General features: G+C 40.1%; 1 protein-coding gene across 2 annotated transcripts in view; it reads right to left on the minus strand.

Annotated features, from left to right (window-relative positions):
• Positions 1–20393, minus strand: part of cacna2d3a (calcium channel, voltage-dependent, alpha 2/delta subunit 3a) — a 106677-nt gene that overhangs the window by 52547 nt on the left and 33737 nt on the right. For both annotated transcript variants that reach the window (XM_046396596.1, XM_046396595.1), the window contains exons 5-8: positions 9820–9982; positions 5719–5850; positions 4468–4679; positions 3352–3426 (exon numbers count right to left, since the gene is read on the minus strand). In XM_046396596.1, the coding sequence (XP_046252552.1) occupies positions 3352–3426; positions 4468–4679; positions 5719–5850; positions 9820–9982 (582 nt within the window). The remainder of the gene's footprint in view (positions 1–3351; positions 3427–4467; positions 4680–5718; positions 5851–9819; positions 9983–20393) is intronic.

The following is a 20393-nucleotide window of genomic DNA, read 5'->3' on the forward strand; positions in this document are numbered from 1 at the left end:
GCATAAGGACAGTAAAACATAAAAATATTGATTTAATTTACTCATAAAGACAGGAATATCATATCTCACTGAACTCAATTTGTGTGTGAAAAGAGATTGCGCCAGTGGTCTAATGGGGCCCTTAAACTCTGCCCTGAGCCAGTTTTTGTGGCAAACTGCCACATCTTCTTGGAATGAAATGTCACATACTGACTATAAAAACTAAAACAATCTGTTTTTCCTCCACCTCCTTTTAGCAGACAACCGTTCAGTCTAGTGTGGATGCTCATGTGTGCTTCTGTTCGTAGATTTGATCATGCCACAAAGGTTCTCTGTGGCATTTAATGAGGAGTTTAATGTTCTCAGCGACTTAACAGGTCTCATGTGCATGTCTCATCATTTGCAGCAGCCTGGAGGCAAAAGCCACTCACACAAACAGATGGACACAGCCCATTATCCAATTCAATCTATTTATAGTTATTTAGATCCAGTTATTGGCATTGAAAACATTTCCTGTTGAATCTGGCTGTATACAACTACCTGCAAAAAACATTTCCAACTGATGGGGTGAGCAACCTTCTTACACGTTGCTATATAACCAGTAGCCCCAGAAGCATCTTTCACCTTTTAGGGTCCAACCTATTCCCCCAACAACACCATCATCATCCTCCCAGCCTTGTATTTTTCTACCTCCTTCCTTTCAATCACTCTACTTTCATCTCCTCCAGTCTTCTGCTCCTTACTGATGGGTGGAGAAAAGTCAACACAGTAGGGGACCCAACAGTATAAGGCCATTTTAGAGCGTGCTCACTTGGGAACAAACACACTTATTAAACACACAAACAAACACATACACACACATACACACACACACACACACATATGCAGGTATAGGCTCCAGCAACACACAAAAAATATGTGCACAAAAAACAACCTCCAGCATCCCTGACAACACCCATATGGCAAAAAGACTCAACCTTTCCTTTTGATGTGGGTAAAAAGGTTAATCGGTTCCAACAAAAGGCTGTACCCTGGAGCACAGCAAACTTTACCCACTGCATATGTGTGTGTGTGTGTGTGTGTGTGTGTGTGTGAACGTGTGAGAGAGTTAAGATCGAAGTGATTTGTCTCGGCACAGCGGTCTATGTTCAGTCTAGTGCAGCAGTGTACTTAAGTGGCGGATGTAGAAAGTGTGTATGTGCATGCACTGCTGAACGTGAACCCTTTATGCTGCACCACAAGGCTGTGAAAGGTATATTGGGCATCAAATCCTTCAATGCTGCAGACACTTTTTATAGTCAAAAAGGATCACAGCTTAATGAAGCCTGGCCATGGGGACGAAATAATGAATGAAAAAAATATCTTAAATTGAAGCTTGCTGAAGCCTGAGGTTTTGATTTTTATGGCAAGTTATCTCAACATGGTGCAATTCTGATAAACACATGGAAAAGAGAGTGGAAAAAGCTGGTTTTGCTAAGCAAAAACAGTGACTTCTGTGTTGTGAAAAGAGTAGGATAGGTCCACCTCTGCATTATTTCAACAGGTATCAGTGCGATTAAATGTGATTCCAAACACATTGTTCAAGATAATCTCAGTACAAGAGTTTGGCACACATAAATAACCACCCAGAGTAGGGATTGACTGACAGTTTATTTTCCAGACTGATTAAAGCCCTGTTGTTGCAGTGATATAAAAACTTTATGCCCTGTAAGAATGAATTCAGAAATAACTGCAGGTGAAAAGACAACTGGGTTTCAGACTATGCAAATTCGGTTGAGAAGTAAGTGAAGTTAGGACCTGAAATCACCTTGAAATACAATAACTCAAATGCTGGTAAAGCGATGGTTATAACTATGTTGATGTCTAAAAACATGTTCAGATTTAGCATGTTCTAACCCAGATGTCATTGGTGCTATTTGAGCTGCACATTAAGCATTCATTCTTTCTGGGTGCACTCACCCAAAGCAGTCAAGCAGTGTGACACCAAAAATCACTTGGTTCAGTTAGTTACTACATTTGGCATCTGTACAATGTCTGTCCATCTTTGACATAACAGGAGAAAACAAACTGTTGAGCTAATGTTTCCCTCCAATGCTTTAAATAATAGGCAAGAACTATTGCATATGTGAGTAATAAGCAAACAAGATGGATTTTAATTTTTCAGATGCCAAATCAAGTCTAATTAGACAAATAACTAGTCGTGGTAATATAGCCAGATGAATGTGTGTACCATGGAAGCTTGACAACAGGTATTTACGACCCAGTTGAAGTCTGGGTGTGAAATAACAGATTTTGAAAAGACAGATCAGTAAGTTTAGCTCTGCAGTGTGACAGTCTCTTCCTGCCCCCAGCTGAAGTAAAAGACTTTAGCCTTATCTACTGGCACAGACTGCCTTCCCCTCTTAGCTGACTGACTGACTCACACACACACACACATACGCACACACACACACAACCATCTGGAATTAAACACATAATGCTAATCCATATGCATAAGTGTACACTTACTTAGAAATAAACATAAATTAAGTTTAACACCAAGAGGTGCACACACACATAATTTTGCAGTATTTGCACATGGCACATTGAAAGTAGACCATGCATTTGCTAGTAAACAGCTGTGGCTCAAAGGTTTGGCATGGACTAGAGGTAATAGAGGTTACTGAATTTAATTTCATTTATGAACTGAATTTCTAGATGGAATTTAGAAGAGAGGGAGGCAATTTTTTGTGGACACATGGAGATGGAGCCTATGCGATAGGCAAAAGGAGAGGCGTAAACCCAGAGATAAAGAAGAGAATCGTGCCATAGCAATAGATGTCTCATCACGATGAAAACAATCTTGTGTGAACAGTCAAATCAGTATAAAACACAAACTTAAACACAAACAAAATTCAGACAGTCGCCCTGGGCCACATTATGTGGTGACATTTATGACACTTGCTAATTATTAAACATAATTAAGTGAAGTACTCCACCAATTTATCACTGCACCCATTTAACGCAGTCAGAATCACAATGTACAGTTTAAAGAACAAACAAGTGACAAGTGCAAGTCACAACTTTTACATACTACAACTGTAATAAAACCTCATACTACTGTATATTGTATAACTTAATGATTGATTTTTGCGTTTTTAAATTTAGAGAGCCTTGGTGCAAGAATTTTATTGTGCATATTCCCATGGTTCCTATTTAGATAATAATGCTTTTTGAACATCAAATTCCTTTTTACTGCAGCTAATCACCAGAAATACATTCTTCTTCTTTTTTCTTCATGTCAGCCCTGGACCAGAGCCTCCATCACAAAAAAAATCATCAATGATTTCTAATTGACTGTGACGGGAGAAAACAATAGAAGACAAGACTTACATCTTTGTTGGTGACATCCGCTTGGACCAGAGTTCCATTCAGGCACGGCTCCACATAATGCAATTCCTCATTGTACTGAAAGAACACAAAAGAATGACAGCAACATTTTTGTTCACTTTAAATGTGCTGTATAGATAGAAATGTTTAATCTAATGTTTAAAAATGGAATTTGTGAAGATGTTAGCAACTTCACGCCTCTGGATGAAAAGCAAACTCACATACGCACACACTGTACACACTGTACACAATGCCGATGCCTGCACTCTGTGATTGTACTCACCATTTAATGCATGATTATGAATTAGATTTCATAGTCCAAAAAGGAGAATGGAAGTGTGTTTCTCCAACTCGAGCAATTTTCCCAAGAATGTATGGATGTTTAGTACATACGCACAAAGATAAACACACACAGTTGCATATGCACAAACTCTCACCACTGCAGATACTACAGACGCTTTAGACCAAATTCAAAACAACTTTCTCACAACTGCCTGTCTTCTGTGGGAGACATTCTTTCATGTATACAGAAGGTAACTCAGTAAAAACTGCACAAAAAAACAAAGGGCAAACAGTTGAGTCAAAATGACACATCCTTTTAAATGGTGTTTGGCAAAAACAATATGCTTCAGCCTGATTGTCTAAATCCTCTTTTTCTTTCTTTTTCAAAAGAATAATTTTCAATATAACATGATTAGGATATCAAATGATAAGGAAGACTTTGTTCTGTAGAGAAAGAGAATGCAGGCTGGCAAAGCGACTAGCTACGTTTTGATGTGAAATAGCATGAGACACACACATGTGCAAGTGCATGGTCTCACACAGACATGCACGCACGCACACACACACACACTTCATCAGACTGAGATGCAATAACAATGGTTTCGGTGCCTAAGGCGGGATCCAATCACAACTGTCTCTTTTGCAATTCAAATCTTCATTCAGCTGACTGCTAATTGGTTGTGAGCGTGACAGGAGAAAAAGCTGATTCGTTCCAGCATTTCCTCTGATCTGAGGAAGAGAGGATGTGTGTTTGCGTGTGAGTGTCTAAAAAAACATAAAGGTTAAGCAGTTTATGTGCCCCCTCTCACAGCTGTGTGCACCTCTGTGTGGACTTACAGCAATGATATTAAAAAAGTCGTCATCTCCAAGAGTGTCCAGTATGGAGGAGACGGTCTGCCTGGCGATTGTCAGCCTAAGGCCTTTCATGCTCCCGCTGACATCCACCAGGATGACCACATCCTTTGGAGAGGTGGCAGCCTGGATGTACCACTTCCGGTTACGACAGTCAAAAGCTATGACCCCATGTTCATCCGGCTTCCACTTGATCCCTTCAAGAGATTCAATTTGTGTGAAAGGAAAACACACTGTTATCTTTGCTGAAACAGAGAAAACGGGGGCCAGGAAATCTGTTTTTTGAGCCCTAAAGGCTTTCTAAAGGCACACTGCTTTTTATGTCACAACTGAATTTTTTTTTTTTAACAAACGTTCATCATCTCCTTGTTAAAACCTCTTCTGCCCATACAGAATGTAATTTTCATGGACTCAGTTCACCTGAATTACAAAAATACATGTTTTCTCTTACTTCTTGTGCTATGTGGCCATACAGATAGAGATTAAAGATCTCTGCTGCCACTTCAGTACAGTAAACGTGAAGGCAGTGCAAAGACCATCAAAACGTTCAGCATAAAACTCAACAGCAACATCTCTTTCAGGAAACTCCTCCCATGTGCAAATTACACTGAACGATCCACCAAACACACTGTTTTAGCAGGATACATTTCTCTCTTATTTCGGTGAACTTTATGGAACAGAATACAATCATTTTAGTTTGTAGTCTTCATGCACTAAAGACCGTGGAGGGATCCGGGTCAGAAAAATAACAATGGACAAAGAAGGAGGCCTTCTTATGGTCAGAGGTGCACCGAATATAAATGTAAACTGAGATATTATATAAGCATAATTAAAAACACTCGTATGCAAGTTCAAGAGGCCACAAGATAAAGATAAGAGAAAGAAGAAGTGTCTCCGTTGATTTTTCTCATATTATGTGGCACATAGGATTTGTATTCATTCAATAGGCTACTTTTCTTAATTATGCTACTTCTTATTCATTCTGCTTCACCTGAAAAATGTTAATTTTACCCTTCTTCTTCTCCCACCCTCTAATCTCTATAGACTTTCTCAACCCCCCCCCAATCCTTCTATCTGCTCTCCCCCCTCCTCATCTCTCTCATCCTGTTAGCCTCCAGTCTATAGCTGTCAGTCAGTGAAGATGTCTGCTTTAGGGAGACAGCGACTTAATTACAAACACACACAAAGAGCTACTACCCAACAAACACCCACCCTCACAAACAAACAGACGCTTACCTGGGTACTGCCTGAAAAAGCCTTTGGCACTGCCAAAGTATTGCCATATGAGTGATGGGTCTCTCTCAAAGTTATCCACAAACACTTTATTCAAGGCCTCGGACCAGTACACCCCATTGACAATCGCAGAGTCTAAGGATTGAGGGGGAAAAAGAAGGAGTCACAACGTCACACAAGAAAAGTTTTGACAAGCACTATTTGATTAAGAAATGGTTGGCACAGGGGTTTGGAACAGGCCTTCTCTCTTGCTTGCTCAACCACTCTGTCATATCATGCCCCCACAGATCATTATCAGGGCTTCTTCGTTACACGGAGATACAGGGAAAGCATGACATAGATGGAAGTAGAGAAAAATAATTTTAGAGATAAAAGAAAATATGAATGGAAGAAACAGCAGACTGAAAGGCACAACGGAAAAATGAAGTAACTACACATTTGGCCAAAACTGAGTAAATCTGACTTTGTGTCGGCTGTTTTATACATAAACCACATGCCATGTGAGTGTATGATTTCATAATAAACAATACAAATATTAACAACAGTCAGACACCTTGCACAAGAGAGATACTACATTTAATTCCCATAAGTCATGAAGTATTAATGTATATGTCTACGTGTAACATAGTAGCAGTGTGTGTCTCTGCATGTTTATCTACAAAATGTATTCTAAAGCTCTTGCTGATAATTTCATCCAAACTGATGGTAATATATGGTTGAGCATGGCCAATCATTGAGGCGTCTTCTGCAGTTTGCAGGCTCAGAGAGTCATTAATGTATTTGGTTAGCGAACAGGCAGCCAAGCCTATTATAGCTGCTAACCGCCACAGTTTTGCTCAGGTTCATAAAGAGGAGTGAGAAGGATGGAAGCCGAAAAGGATGACCAGACAGACAGACACAAACATATAGTAGGACACGAACACAAAAGGCTTGAGAGCAAGATACAAAAAGAAAGCCAGAAAGGCAGGCAGAAAAGCAAGAAGAAAATTACTGGGAGACAGACAGACAGACAAGTACCTAATGGACAGAGTGAAAGAAAAGCAGATAACAGATTTCCCATCATCTCCTATGCTGGCAACATTGTTCTGCTGTCAACAGTCATGCCAATAAGCCATGATTGAATTAGTTTTCTGAAAGCTAGCACACTAAAGCCCTCTCTTGGTAGTAAACACCCATCCACCTCCATGGAGTGGAGTGAAGAGCAGGCTGGATTTGATCCAGGCTCCATTTACACAACAATACTGTCACTTCTGGTGCAGTTTGAGTGTCTATTACAATCTGAGCCCATCATAATGAGGGAGAGAGTACGGGCTCTGTACTTTGCCCCTAAGCCGTCATTTAAATTCATCTCAACTAATGTGCTCCTTAATTCGATCTGATCAAAGGTGTTTCCATGATTGCATATACTCACACATGCACATGCGCTTACATTAAAAAGCAGAACTATGTAGGTTTACCGCCACGCAGGTCGGAACAATCTGAGCTGAAATCAATTTCACTTTATTAGATTACTTATGACGATTAGTGAGGAGGGTTTTAACAAGAGGAATGAGGAAGTGAGAGTAGAAACAGATGGGTGTGTGAATGAGTGCATGTGTGAATGTCAACGTCTCAGAGAGCATAAAGGTAAGCGTATGAACATTAGTCTTTATCAGTGCTTCTCAAATAGTGGGGCGCGCCCCCCTGGGGGGGCGCGGTGCGATGCCAGGGGGGGCGCGTGTGACCCTGGGGAACATGCTTTTTTTGCCGTACTAGAATAAAGTGTAATTGCACATCCACTACAGTAGTTGGCAGTGGCGCTCTCATTGTCAGAGTGTGCGCAGGGAGTATTAGCTCTGTGGTGTAGCGGCTTTTTTGCACCGAGCAGGCGAGATGAAGTGCAGTAAACGAACCCTTAAGAGACAACATGAAGAAATTTTTAACAGGGATGAGAAGAAAGGCGGAGAGAGCCGAAGATAATGAGACAAAAGTAACTCACCCGAAAGCTAAGACGAGGAAATATGACGAAGCATATGTAGCGCTTGGCTTCACTGTGACTACAGTGGGAGACGACAGACCGGTGTGTTTACTGTCTAAAAATGTTGGCAGCGGACAGCATGAAGCCAAATAAATTAAGGCGCCACTTGAAGACATTACATCCCAATCATGCTGATAAGCCGCTGGAGATTTTTCAGCGAAAACGTGCCGAATATTGCCAACAATCATCCCGCTTTGTGAATGCTACTTCAGTAAACCAGCGAGAATTGTTAGCATCCTATTATTACATATTATTAAATATTATTACATATTATTATTACTATTATTTATAGTCGCGGCGGCGGGGGGGGGGGGGGCGAATTGTTTTCTACTTGCTGGGGGGGGGCGCAACAGAAAATAATTGAGAAGCACTGGTCTTTATCGACCGGCTGTAAACGTGTGCATGGCTTCACCGCGTCCACGGTTCATGTTCCTGTCACGTAGGCCCATGAAGTATGATGGTGTTGAAACTGTTTTGGTCATGATGTAAAGAAGATGGATGTTTGATGTGGTGTGTTCCTTCTGCGATTCATCTCCAGCAGAATGCAGCTCTCTGCTATCATGGACTTAACCTCTAATTCATCACCTCGGCCAAACCATTTATGAAGTGCGCAGGCTACAGCCAGTTCTTCAACAGCATAAAAAACTGGTTCGGGTGACAGTGATTGGCTACTCCACATAGGGGGAAATACAACCATTTTCAGACAAAGAATAGCGCAGCTTAAACTTGCTCAACTCCGGCTGCAAGCTATTTAGCATCATAGGGTAACTGCATTGTTTAATCAGATACAATCAAGCCGCAATCACAGTTACATTTCTTTAGTGTCATCATGATAACTGTCTTAGCTTTCTAAATCACTGTGCAGCGTTTTGACATTTGATCACCAAATAATGATTTAGTATTAAGTGGCTGGTGAAGAACATTCATCTCTCAGTGGCTGGTAGATGTTCATATTTTAAATTTCATTATCTCATGTGCACATGTAGTAACACACCCACACCAACAAAGCAGCCTCTTGCATTTTATTTAGTGCAGTGCTAGTTTCTGTCTGAAAAGCTGCTAACTCTTTGGCTGAAAGCAAGCGAATGAAAATATTCTAAACATGTCAGAGCTTGAGCGAACATGAGAAAAACATGAAGATTACTTGTTCATAATACTGACGGTGCTGTATCAATAGACATACAAACTTTTACAAATGCATTCCAACGAGAGCAATTTCTAAATGTTTCCAAAAGTTTTAGAGTACCGTTCATAAACGGTTTCCCTCCATCAAGCCAAGCCCTTCAGTCTCCTTTTGCAGAGCTTTGCCCACCAATGAGCTCCCTGCAGTGCCAGCCAATACATTTACGTTATCACTGCCAATGAACAAAGCCTGCAGATCTAAAACTCTCAAAGCGCTCTCTCTCTCTCTCTCTCTGTGTGTGTGTGTGTGTGTGTGTGATTCTACACATGTGCCTGTGAATTAAATCAAAATTACTCGTCGTCTCTCTGTATTGCTTTGCCGGCCCGCCAGCTCTTTCATGCAATTTCTTTCCATTTCATTCTCTCTCCTCCTGCCACTCTCACTTGTTTTTTCTCTTTCTTCCACCTAGCAGTAATTAATCTGTTGCTCAGACCTTCCATCAGTCTGACTTAACCTACTTCCTTTCTCATTTACTTTCTCCCTCTTTTTCCCCCCACTCTCTCCATATAATTTCTTTGTCTCTCGTAGCTGCTTTAAGCCGACATGACATTCACTCCGTCCACTGAGCATTGTACAAGGCCATGACTTCATTGGTTGGAGCTTGAGTGGATGGTAAATTAGCAGAATGTCTGATTATTTAACTGCTAATTAAGTCAGTGTGTGGTAGGGATGATCCAGAGAGTTACAGTTAATGAACTCAAATCCTCCTCCTGACACAGGCTTGCATACTAACTGTTGAACTGATCATGGTTCAGTTTTAGATTGCGGTTTCAATTATCCAAATTACTGAATAATTTAGCAAAATATCAGTTTGTGAGGGGCTAAGTTGTACATAATTTGATTATGGTAGTGTTAACCTTTTCCGCACATGATTTTTGACACAGATTAGAGGTAGTGAACATACCTTTGTTGTACATGTTGGTGGGTACCTGGACCACGCTGAGACTGAGGTTGACCGAAAGGTTGTTAAAGTGGTCGTTGGGCTGCAAGATGAATTCTCCTCCCAGCTCTACGTTGTTCCCCACTTCATCCACCTCATTGATCAATACTGCATTGAAATATTCATACTGTAGATCAGGCAAAAGAGATAAAGAGAAGACCGAGGGATAGTGATGAGATTCCACACACAAATAAATACACTTAAATACTGCCATCTAACAAATTTTTTATTCATTCATATCTCAGTGTCACAAATTGTGCTATCCATGAATAGAATGACTGGGTCACTCTGGTGCTGAGTCTGAGAGTTTGTGTACTGAGGTAATCTGAAGCCCTGGATCATCCCTGATGTGCATGTTGTTACAGAGGAAAGCTGCTGATTTGACAAATCCCCCCTCAGCTGCAGCACTCCCTTCCAAGCTAGATGCTGCATGTGATGTTCGCCTCCACTGTATTTTTAGTACTGCGCATACTGGGGAGACTATTAATAAATCATGGAGCTGGATAAATATAGAGCACATGGCCGCCTGCATCCCAAAAGCTCTGAAGTCTGAGATGCCACACAGGGGCAAAGCCTGCAAAGGCTACGGCCGACGCAGAGCCAATAACAACAAAGAGATGCAGAAGCAAGTAAAAAGAAAATTCTACATTTTTTTACATGAAAAAGGTTACGCATACACTTACAGAGGCAGTAAAACTTAACGCAAAATTATGTAAATGTAAGCTGAAAAGAGTGCATTTGTCACAACTTTTCACAGTGCCATCTATCTTTGTATACTGATATTCATCTATTGCAGTTTAGGCCTGAAAAGAGTAAATTGGCTCATGTTATGGTCACAGTGCATCACTGCAGAAGCACAGGTGCAGTGCAGTCATTTACTATACTAACCTGCCCTATAAAACCGTTACTAATGAAGTCACTATACTTTTAACTTATTTGGAAGTTCTCCTTTCTCATTTAAAGCAAATTGTACTTTGAGGGGAACCTACCCTACCCTACTCACCTGAAATCTGAACCGGGTGTCAATGCTGAATTTTGCTTCAAATTAATAATGAATGCATAAATGTTATCTTCAACACAATTTCAGTTTTCCAGATGGTTAGGATAATGATTGCTGTCAAACACTGGCTGAAAAAGAACGACTTTTATGTCCTCCTTAAATAAAACTATATTTCACTGTTCTTACTGTCAGTAGCAGTGGCAGAGGTAGCAGTTCAAACCCTTGTACAGTGTAACCGTGGTGATTGCATGGCTTAAGGCCACATTGATTTCTCTTGTAATGACCAAGAGAATAGAATTTGAAAAAGGGCCTCTGAGAAGAATGAATTGCTATTTTCAAGAGTCCAATACATAGCCTCAGTACACGTGTTATCATTCACAAGGAGACAGACAGTCTCTGAACAAGACTGACAAGACCGCAGGTCCAAGAAAAGATCATCTCAAAAAAGCATAGACTACACATTTAAAAGCAACCATACCTTATGTATCACCAAATCCTGACACCAGCTATATTTCATTGTCCGACCACTCACTTCTGGACGTTTTCCTCAAAATGCCTCACTAACCCCACCCCACCGTCTCTATTCAAGCAACCAGTAACCTTCATTTCGGCTAAATCTTCCCGGCTCCTCCTGAGGAACACATCATCCCTTCAGCCCGGTGCAAAAGACAGATAAAGCCATCAATTAGCCTGGCAAACGCAGTGCCTATCGGTGTAATTAATCAGGCTTGATTAAGCCTATTAGCCTTTTATCAAGGGGAACACTGCCATTTCAAGGTGAGAGAGCACAGTGTTGCATATTTCTGCCAATATTTCCCCTCTTCTCTTTCTTAAACAAAAGAAAAATCCACTTGGCCTTTTAATGTGATGAGTGACTTAAAAAAAAGACTTCTTTTAAAAAAGAGTGGGCTGGGAAAGCCAAAGGGTGCATGAGATTCAATAGACAAACACATGGCAACCCTCCATACAATCAGTTAGTCCAGAACTTCAGTCTGAGTTTCTTTTGTCAGAATTAGCATGCAACTCACTTTTGGGTCTTGACCCTCCAATCGTGAAAATCTGATCTACATCGACCTTTACAATGTTTGGGATACCAGCCATTTTCTACGAAGGGTGCAGCACCTTTTTATTTATTTTCTTTTTTTTCAGTGCAATGAGGCGAGCAGAATCCAAATTACTTGACTTTTGACAAGGACGTTTTTATTTGAGTTTTGCCGTGTTGCTTTGGGGAACCAATTCAATCTTGCACTTTTAAGGACAGAAAGAAAATTTAAATTTCAAAACGCCTCAAAATGACTACTATAAACCAGACTGTTAAGCTCTGATGGTGAAACTTTTGGAAAGTTAGCAGAGATTTAATTATAAAGCACTTTTTAAAAAAATTGTTTCACAGCAACAGCATTTAACATGAACGGTTGGGGAACAGGGAGTGAAGGGCAGGGTGTCCAGTGTGTCATAGTGGAATGAAGAGGAGACAATATTCAGGTTACATTATGATGGTATTATTACTGAAGTGTTAGTATAGTAGTGTATCTAAGTTTTCTTATATAGATGTATGCAAAATGTTTCATAAAGTGTTTTTGTATGGTGGTATAGTAAGTACAGTGTGTTTAAAGTGTTAAAATATCTACTATCTACTACAATACCACAGAAAAGTGCCAGATGCCCAAGTTTTGAATGTAAAACTCCTGCCACAGTCAAACTGGCCACAGTTAACCTCCGCCCAGACCACACACCCATGGCAAAAATGGAAGTAATCTGCACATGGTTTGCCTCAAGGTGAGAGAAACTTTTCTAGAGATGTCAGTTTTTGAGCCTCACAATAGGCCAAAATGTGGCTTACAACATACTAGCTGAGCCATGTTTTTATGACAAGATTTCAAATTCACGTAGTTGTTTAAGTGGGGATATGAGGCTGATGGCTCCCGTAGTATGTGAGATTAGTTGCAGATATATATATATACACACACCTGAACAAATGGAGGATCTCCTAATGGAGGGTGGAGATAACTATTGAACAGGCAGGACAGATAGATAAAAGCAACAAAACAGCAAGAAAACATAAATGCCAGACATCAGTTAAAAAACCTTGTACTATCTCCACAGCCTTACTATCTTTAATTACATCATTTAGAGTAAAAGTGAAGGAGAGTAAAGGAAGTTGTGGAGAGGAAACAAGATGCGAAGACATGATAGCAAGAAGAGAAAGGAGAGGAAAAAAATGTTTTAGTTCATTCTGGTTTTCGTTAGTTAATTGTCTACTACCAAACACCAAATAAAGACTAAGGTAGAGACTAACTGGTGAAACTCTGGCACAGTTTTTCAATGCAGAGAACTGCTCACATGTGCTATTCACCCATCTCTGGCTTGCTGTGAACCTGACCTCTCCCTCTGGCAACAGTATCTTTATTTCCTGCCAAAGGGGGCCATGTTGTTCACAGACAGCCTTAATTACACTTCATTATCACCTTCACAACCTCTCCAGGTCACTTTCAATATGTTGTTCTCTTGTCCAAAGAAATCCATACAAAAAACAAATGCAAGGAGTATATGAATGAATCAGAATTTGAACTGAAAATGTGCCCTTTAGTGCTTCTGTTCTTATTCTTTTGATTGCTCAATTATCTTTAATATTTCATTCATTCATTTCTTTTGTTCATTTTGAGCCAAAATCATTCTTTTCCAATCAATTAACAGTTTGAACAGCCAAAAATGACCTCCTTATAAAAGGTGTAATGAGCGCCAAGCGGAGCTGTAGAAAGACTTTTTCATGTGTGACTAGTCAAATGTCAGATTTGCTTGCAGGAAAACATAATAACTGTCAGTGCAGAGGGACCCACAAAGCTCACTGCAAATACTTTCTAGAGAAACAAAAATTGACCTCAACCTAAAATCCTGAAGATGGGATAAAAATGGGAGCTTAGTTTGCACAAAATGTAAACACACAGCCAACAAAACACATGCATGGTGCACTGAGGCAGAACCAACTACACCTGCAGCAGACCAGGCTCCCATTGCGTCTTCTCTCTGTTCTCTTTCTGCCATCATCTCATTGGTACTTGTTCTATCATTCTGACTTCCCCTGTCTCTCCCTCCCAACCTGGATTATCCCTTTCCTTTTCTGGCTCAGACTCTTTCCTTCTAACCATTGTTCACTGGCTGTATGTAAACCTCATCAAGCTCTTCACTACCCTCTGATTCTTCCCAGTATTCAACGCAAATGTGCTCTCTTACGTGTACAGGTTTCATTGACAAGGTTTGGCCACTATCAGCTCTATCGGTGAGATTCCTTTCCTCTCTGTCTGTACGATCAGTGGAATAAGGAAATTCGATAAATCTCAGCCTCTAAATAAAAGCAACAAAGAGTACATGTACATTGGGCAGGCAGACAGACAGACAGACAGCCATACACACACAAAGAAGCAAGTTGTATAATAGCAGTGACTATCCAAGAGAGGATCCAAGACAGAAAACAACAGTTATTAATCACTTGATTCAGAGAAACAATTAAGGTTGTGCAGATGTTCTGGCACTGTACATCTAAGCAAGTGTCTTGAAAGACACCGAGAGAAAAGGCAAAGACAAGAGAGTACGCCAGCAGAGGAATTAGCTCATAAAGTTACAGAGAACAGAAAATAAAGTTAATAAAAAGTTAAACAAACAACAGTTAATGGGTTTGCTAATAGACTTATTGAATTTCACAGTATGTGGGCTTTAATTTTGATTAAAATTGCACCCATCAGTTTTTGAGTTTCAATAGTGTGGGAGTGAGCGTGGGTGTGTGAATGGAGGCAGGGGCACACCACCGTCTATGCATGTGTGTGCACATCTGTGGATGTTGATGAGCATTGGCTGAGGTTGTGTGGGTACAGTAACTATGGAAGTGTGTGTGTGTGTGTGTGTCTCCAAGTGTGGGTCTATGTAAGTCAATTATGCCATTCCAGCATTACAGTGAAGGAGTGCCCAGTGCCACTAATGCAGTCCCTGATCATAGTGTTAACAACCTGATCTTTAACGCTGCAGTGCATTACGCTGAGAGATCACACATGTTCCATCAGCACCCACTCACTCAGTGTGGTGGAGATAGAGAGGGAGGGGATGAGGAGGGGGTTACTTGAGGTAAACATTGGAGCCAATTTCAGTTTCCTGTTTCAAAACATAAGCTCAAAGAATAAATAGATCTAAGGTGTTGTATGCACCATTTTAATATCAAAATTCTAATTTAACAACTATCATATAATCCTTTGCCTGCTCGCTTTGTTTCTGGCTTTCCTGTTAATGTATATATATATATATATATATAATGAATATGGCAAAAAATATGTGTATGGCAAAGACACACCTGTTCACACTCCACTAAAAGCATATAGGCAGCAGACCTATTTGCATTGCATCCATGCACATATTTATTTTTTTAAAAATTCTCTTGCTGCAAAGTGCACAACAGTGAGTCAACAGCCTCAAGGGGAGAAAAGAGAGAGCAAGACAGAGAGGAGACCACATGTGAAGGGGTGGGGGTTTGACCGTGACGCTCCACCCTCTGGTGTTCACTTTTAACTCTCATCTCCACTTTGACTCTCCTCTTTTATTCACCCACGTCCCTACTCTTTTTCTTCACGGTTGGGAAGGGGGGAGACACCACTCCCAGAGTGTGGAAATGTGACTGGAAAACAACCAGGGGGTATGGATCCAGGTAATCAGTGAGTAAACAAGACAGCAGATTGAGTAAATAACTTGGGGGAAAGGCCAAGTTGGAGTTCATGTGCTGTGCTTAAAATCCATCTTCATGCATCTTATACTTTGTGCTCACCCACTCTGACAAAAACATGACTAAAATCTATAGCAGGCACGTGACACTGAAACACTCATTACATGCAGCGGGTGTGTATGTCAGTGGGATTTGTAAGAGGGATACAAATTATTATCAGCGTTATGAACCCAACTCAGAGCAAAGTTGTATTTTGGTGTTAAAAGTAATACTTTAAGATTTAATTCAAGTTAAAGTTACAAAGAAACTGTAAAAAAAAAGGTGAAATGTTAAACTACGTACGTGTCTCTCCACACTCTCTCTAGGTTCAGTTTTTCTCCTCAGAGCTTCTGTGCAATATATTTATAGACTAGAAAACAAGATTGTAGATTTTTTTGTTATGATTCTTCATTGATAAAAAAAGGCTATACATATAAGTTATATAAGCATTAGTGCAATAAAACCAAAAGCAACTAAAGACCATGTATAAGGATATGTTTCTTTTTAATCATTCAAGCTCATTAAAAAGGGACAGTTTCTTCTGAAACTGATCCATTACGTCAAATGAACTTTCCAGATGCCAGTGACTGAAAGCAGCATCCTATCTCCATGTAGGGAACTTTTTCTCTCGTAAATCATAGAAAAAGACACCTTGAAATGTTTTGAGCCTGCAAGCAGTTGGCAAGCTGTGAGACATAATACTGAAAAAAGCAAGGCATATGTGTGTGTGTGTGTGTGTGTGTTGTGTTGGACATTTTACGTTGGACAGACAAGGCCGAATCTTGAGTAAATGACTTAAAAATCCCGACCTCGCAAGACACTTGAACAGAGTGGATACACAGAAACACACACTCTAGTTATTTATTTAATTTTTTTGCCAGTAATAAGAAAAGCCAATTGGCAAATCAATAAGAATGTGGCCACCTTTCTCTGCACTCTATGGTAATGCGATGGAGTATGAGTACAAGAACAAAAGGAAGAGAGAGAGAGAGAGAGAGAGAGAGGGAGAGAGAGAGAGAGAGAGAGAGCGAGAGAGAGAGAGGGGAAAAAGGGAAGATTAAGCATTTCTCTCCCATTGCTCCCCCCAGACTGGGGCTACATTTTCAGTCAACATCAGACTTGGTAATTGGCTGTTTGTCTCCAACCTCCAAGGAAGGATTTCATTGGCTGCAAACGGCATAGGAGACTGCTCTCTGCTGTCTTATGTACTGTAAATAGGAAAGCAGAGAGCAGTCTCTCATGCCCTCTCCACCCTCCAAGGAAGGATTTCATTGGCTGCAGAGGGCATGGGAGACTGCTCTCTGCTTTTCCTATTTACAGTACATAAGCATTGCGGGTAAAAGAGCAAGGGAGGAAAATCGCAGCAGATTACCGTGCCAATTTCAAATGGAAGCAGAAGAGCTCTGGAAAGGATAGATAAGGAAATTCCTATCAGAATGCTGCCAGCCAAATATGTATCCAATAGCAAAAAAAACACACAAACATTTTATAATAAACCCCCGAATAGTGATGGAGGAGGTTTCACCCTACAGCGCAAATGTGGTATTTTTAGCACAGCTTGTGATAATTACCATCTATTCACCACGTTCTGCAGTGCAAACCACTATTAGAAACGGTACCATCAGAGCTGTGCAGACACACACACATACACACAGGTGTACACATGCAGCACCAAAAACACCCATATTAATACTCATGTATGTCAACAACAACAAAAGTTACAGCAGTTGGTGATCACAACTAAAGAATGCTCAGCCGTTTCATTTTAATTCTCAAGTAATTCAAAACACAGTTAGCAGAAAAAAATTAATGGCTGCGACACTGTTTACCAAGAAGTACTGAAAAACCTGCTTGACTAAGGATAAATACCAATACACACACACACACGCACAGATGCAGAGAAATAGCCGGGCTATTATTATTACTCTGATGACCAAACTAGTGAAGCGGGGATTAATTTGTGATGGGTGTCAGAACAGGGAGCGAACCTCCCACATCCAACTGTGGTTACTCCAGATAGCCCAAAGGCGATTTGAACGCCAAGAGTGTAGGAGGGGGTGGGGGACAGTTATGTCACAGCATGCCAATGAAACGCCAGCATGGACAACTTTCGTCTAAGAGATACTGCAAAACCGCCGTGAAGAAGACCATTATGGCGGCTTTTGCTTTCTTTTTTTTTTAATTTACATTAAAGATAGGGTTAAAACAATTCTTCTGGGAACTCACCGCGGATACAAAGTGATGGCACGAATTGCGAAACAGAGGCAAAGATCAAAGAAAGGAAGAAAAGTGTCCAAAGTTTGGGATCATTTCAAACTGAAACAAAAGGAGAACTCTGTGCAGTGTGAATATTACAAAATAAAAATAGGCAAATCATCATCAGTGCTAACAGCATCACAGCAGAAAGACAAAGAAAATAAAATGCTGCAGTCAATTTGTGTGAGCCAAAGCTTCATTCACTATTATGATAGTTGTGGCATTCAAAAATACACACACACCTACTTCTCTCACAGCAAAGCATAACATACTGCAGACAGCCAAAATATCTGACAGTGTGCTGAATCCTAATATGCACCAATCCAGTACAGCGTGTCTATTCAATTTAGTTTGATTGCAGTAAGCAGGTTCAGCAGGTGTTGGGCAACCCTTCAACATAGCTTCATCCAAAGAAACTCTAACATAAGAAGAACACCCTCTCTCTTACACTTCCGGTTATGTAGGGGGCACTCGCAAGATGCTCCAAAACGTATAGGGGCTTTTGGAGCTGTGGCCCCGAAATGTAACTTTTATGGTTTCTGCAATTTTTTTGTGATGAAATATCTTTTTATATTATTGTTTTAGTATTTGTGGCATACGCGCCAGTTTATGACATTTGCCATTGTGGTTTCACACATCAGTTTAAACCACGCTTCTTATGTCTGCTGTAGCTATCGTTAGGTATATGTAGTAATATTAGTATTTTATTGGTATTTTATTTTATGAAGTCTTGAACTCTCTTTGTATATTTACTATTTCTTTGTAATAATAATAACAGATGTCAATGATAAAAAATAATCTGTAAAAAGTAATTTTTATCTGATTGCTCAACTGATGTTTGGAATAATTGGTAGAATACTCAATAACTAAAATAATTTGCAGCCCTAATTCCAGAAGCAAAAGAGGCAAGACATGAAACTCAACAGCATGTGCCCTCTGCTGGCTCACCCTTTTTGTACAGACATCGATTTGGCTCTGTTGTTACCTCTGCTGCCAGCTTAAAGGCAGGTGATATTTTGAGTTTTATAAAAACGCCAAAGGTGAGCCTGAGAATAGTAGATTTTATAAAGTTTGTCTGTACTTGGTGCCACAATATCAGAGCATCATGTTCTGTATACTTCTGAAGTAAACAAGAAGCTGTCCTACAGGCAATGGGCTCTGTATTGTGGGTCATCCTGGTTTAGAAATTAAGTTCTGCAACAAAGTAACACTACATTACACACTAACTGCATCTGCCATTATGTTAATCTCTGGTTAAAGTAGATTCTATTACTGTGGTCACACACCATGCACAAGCATCTGCCAGGTACATGTAATTGTCATTATGAGGTTCATTTTTCTCCTTCTGATTTCCTTCCTCTTCCTACTATTGTTAGTTTCCTATTTCCACGTTTTTGACACATTAGATAACAAATACAAACTGTACATGATATAAGTAATGGTAGTATAATATGTCTTCTAATATTGCAGCATTTTGCCCTAATAATGGTATTTCACTCTGTCCTTGACACTGTGAAACTCTACATTACACTATAGATTCTCAATCATCGATTATCAGCTCTGTAGCTGTGTCATTAAAGCTGAAACACAGGCACACTCACTTCACTGGACTCATCTCATCGTCGCCAAGTAATTACTGGCATAAAGCACTTCTGCGAGCCCACAGTGTTACTGCCCAAGTAGCATATGAAAACACAAATGCACACAGTCAAGCATCACCAGGTGACACATACACACAGACACACAAATACATGTCAACAAGAACATGCAACTTGCTTTTACAGAGGTATGCACAGTACACTCTAAAAACATGTACAAGGATCCATATACATATGTATACTGTAGTTTGTTTTATATGCAGTTTGAAACAGGCAACCCATTTTATTAAAGTGTGTGTTCATTTGTATGAGATGTGTCTTTAAACTCACAGCAAAGAGAGCGAACATGTGTATTAGTATTGTTATCTTGCTCTGTTGTGAATTTCCTCACTGTCAGGTGAAAAGGAGTGGAAGGTAGTGTGTAGTCTACAAAAAAAGCAATTCAACAATGAAATGTCACAATTTTCTCCACTGGCAGATCTCCCGGTGTACCTGTTGCTTTAGCTGCTGATGTACATTTTACAGAATGGTGGTCAAGCCCAGAGTGATCTTGTTGCAGTCAGCTGTGGGTGATGGTGGAGGAGCAAACAGAGAAATATCAGATAATAAGAGGGACAGATTTTATACCGGTTAAAGAAAACATTTTCTCAAAACACAACATTGTTTGAGCCACTGCACTGTGCTCTCTTCACAGTCTTGACAGAAGCTTTTGATTTATAGGGGAAGTAAATCTCAGCACGATGTGCTGGTTACAGTCCTGAGCCTAATGATGATTTTATTTAACAGTTAATCTGCCAATCATTTTCTTGATTAACTGATTAATTGTTAAAATGCCAAATATGTCTGGAAATTATGAAACATACATATCAAATATGCCCAAGTGTGACATCTTCATCTGTCTTTTTATGTGCAATCAGCAGAAAAACACTCCAAAGAT

Source organism: Scatophagus argus, chromosome 8, assembly GCF_020382885.2.
Source record: "Scatophagus argus isolate fScaArg1 chromosome 8, fScaArg1.pri, whole genome shotgun sequence".
Classification (NCBI taxonomy): Eukaryota; Metazoa; Chordata; class Actinopteri; family Scatophagidae; genus Scatophagus; species Scatophagus argus.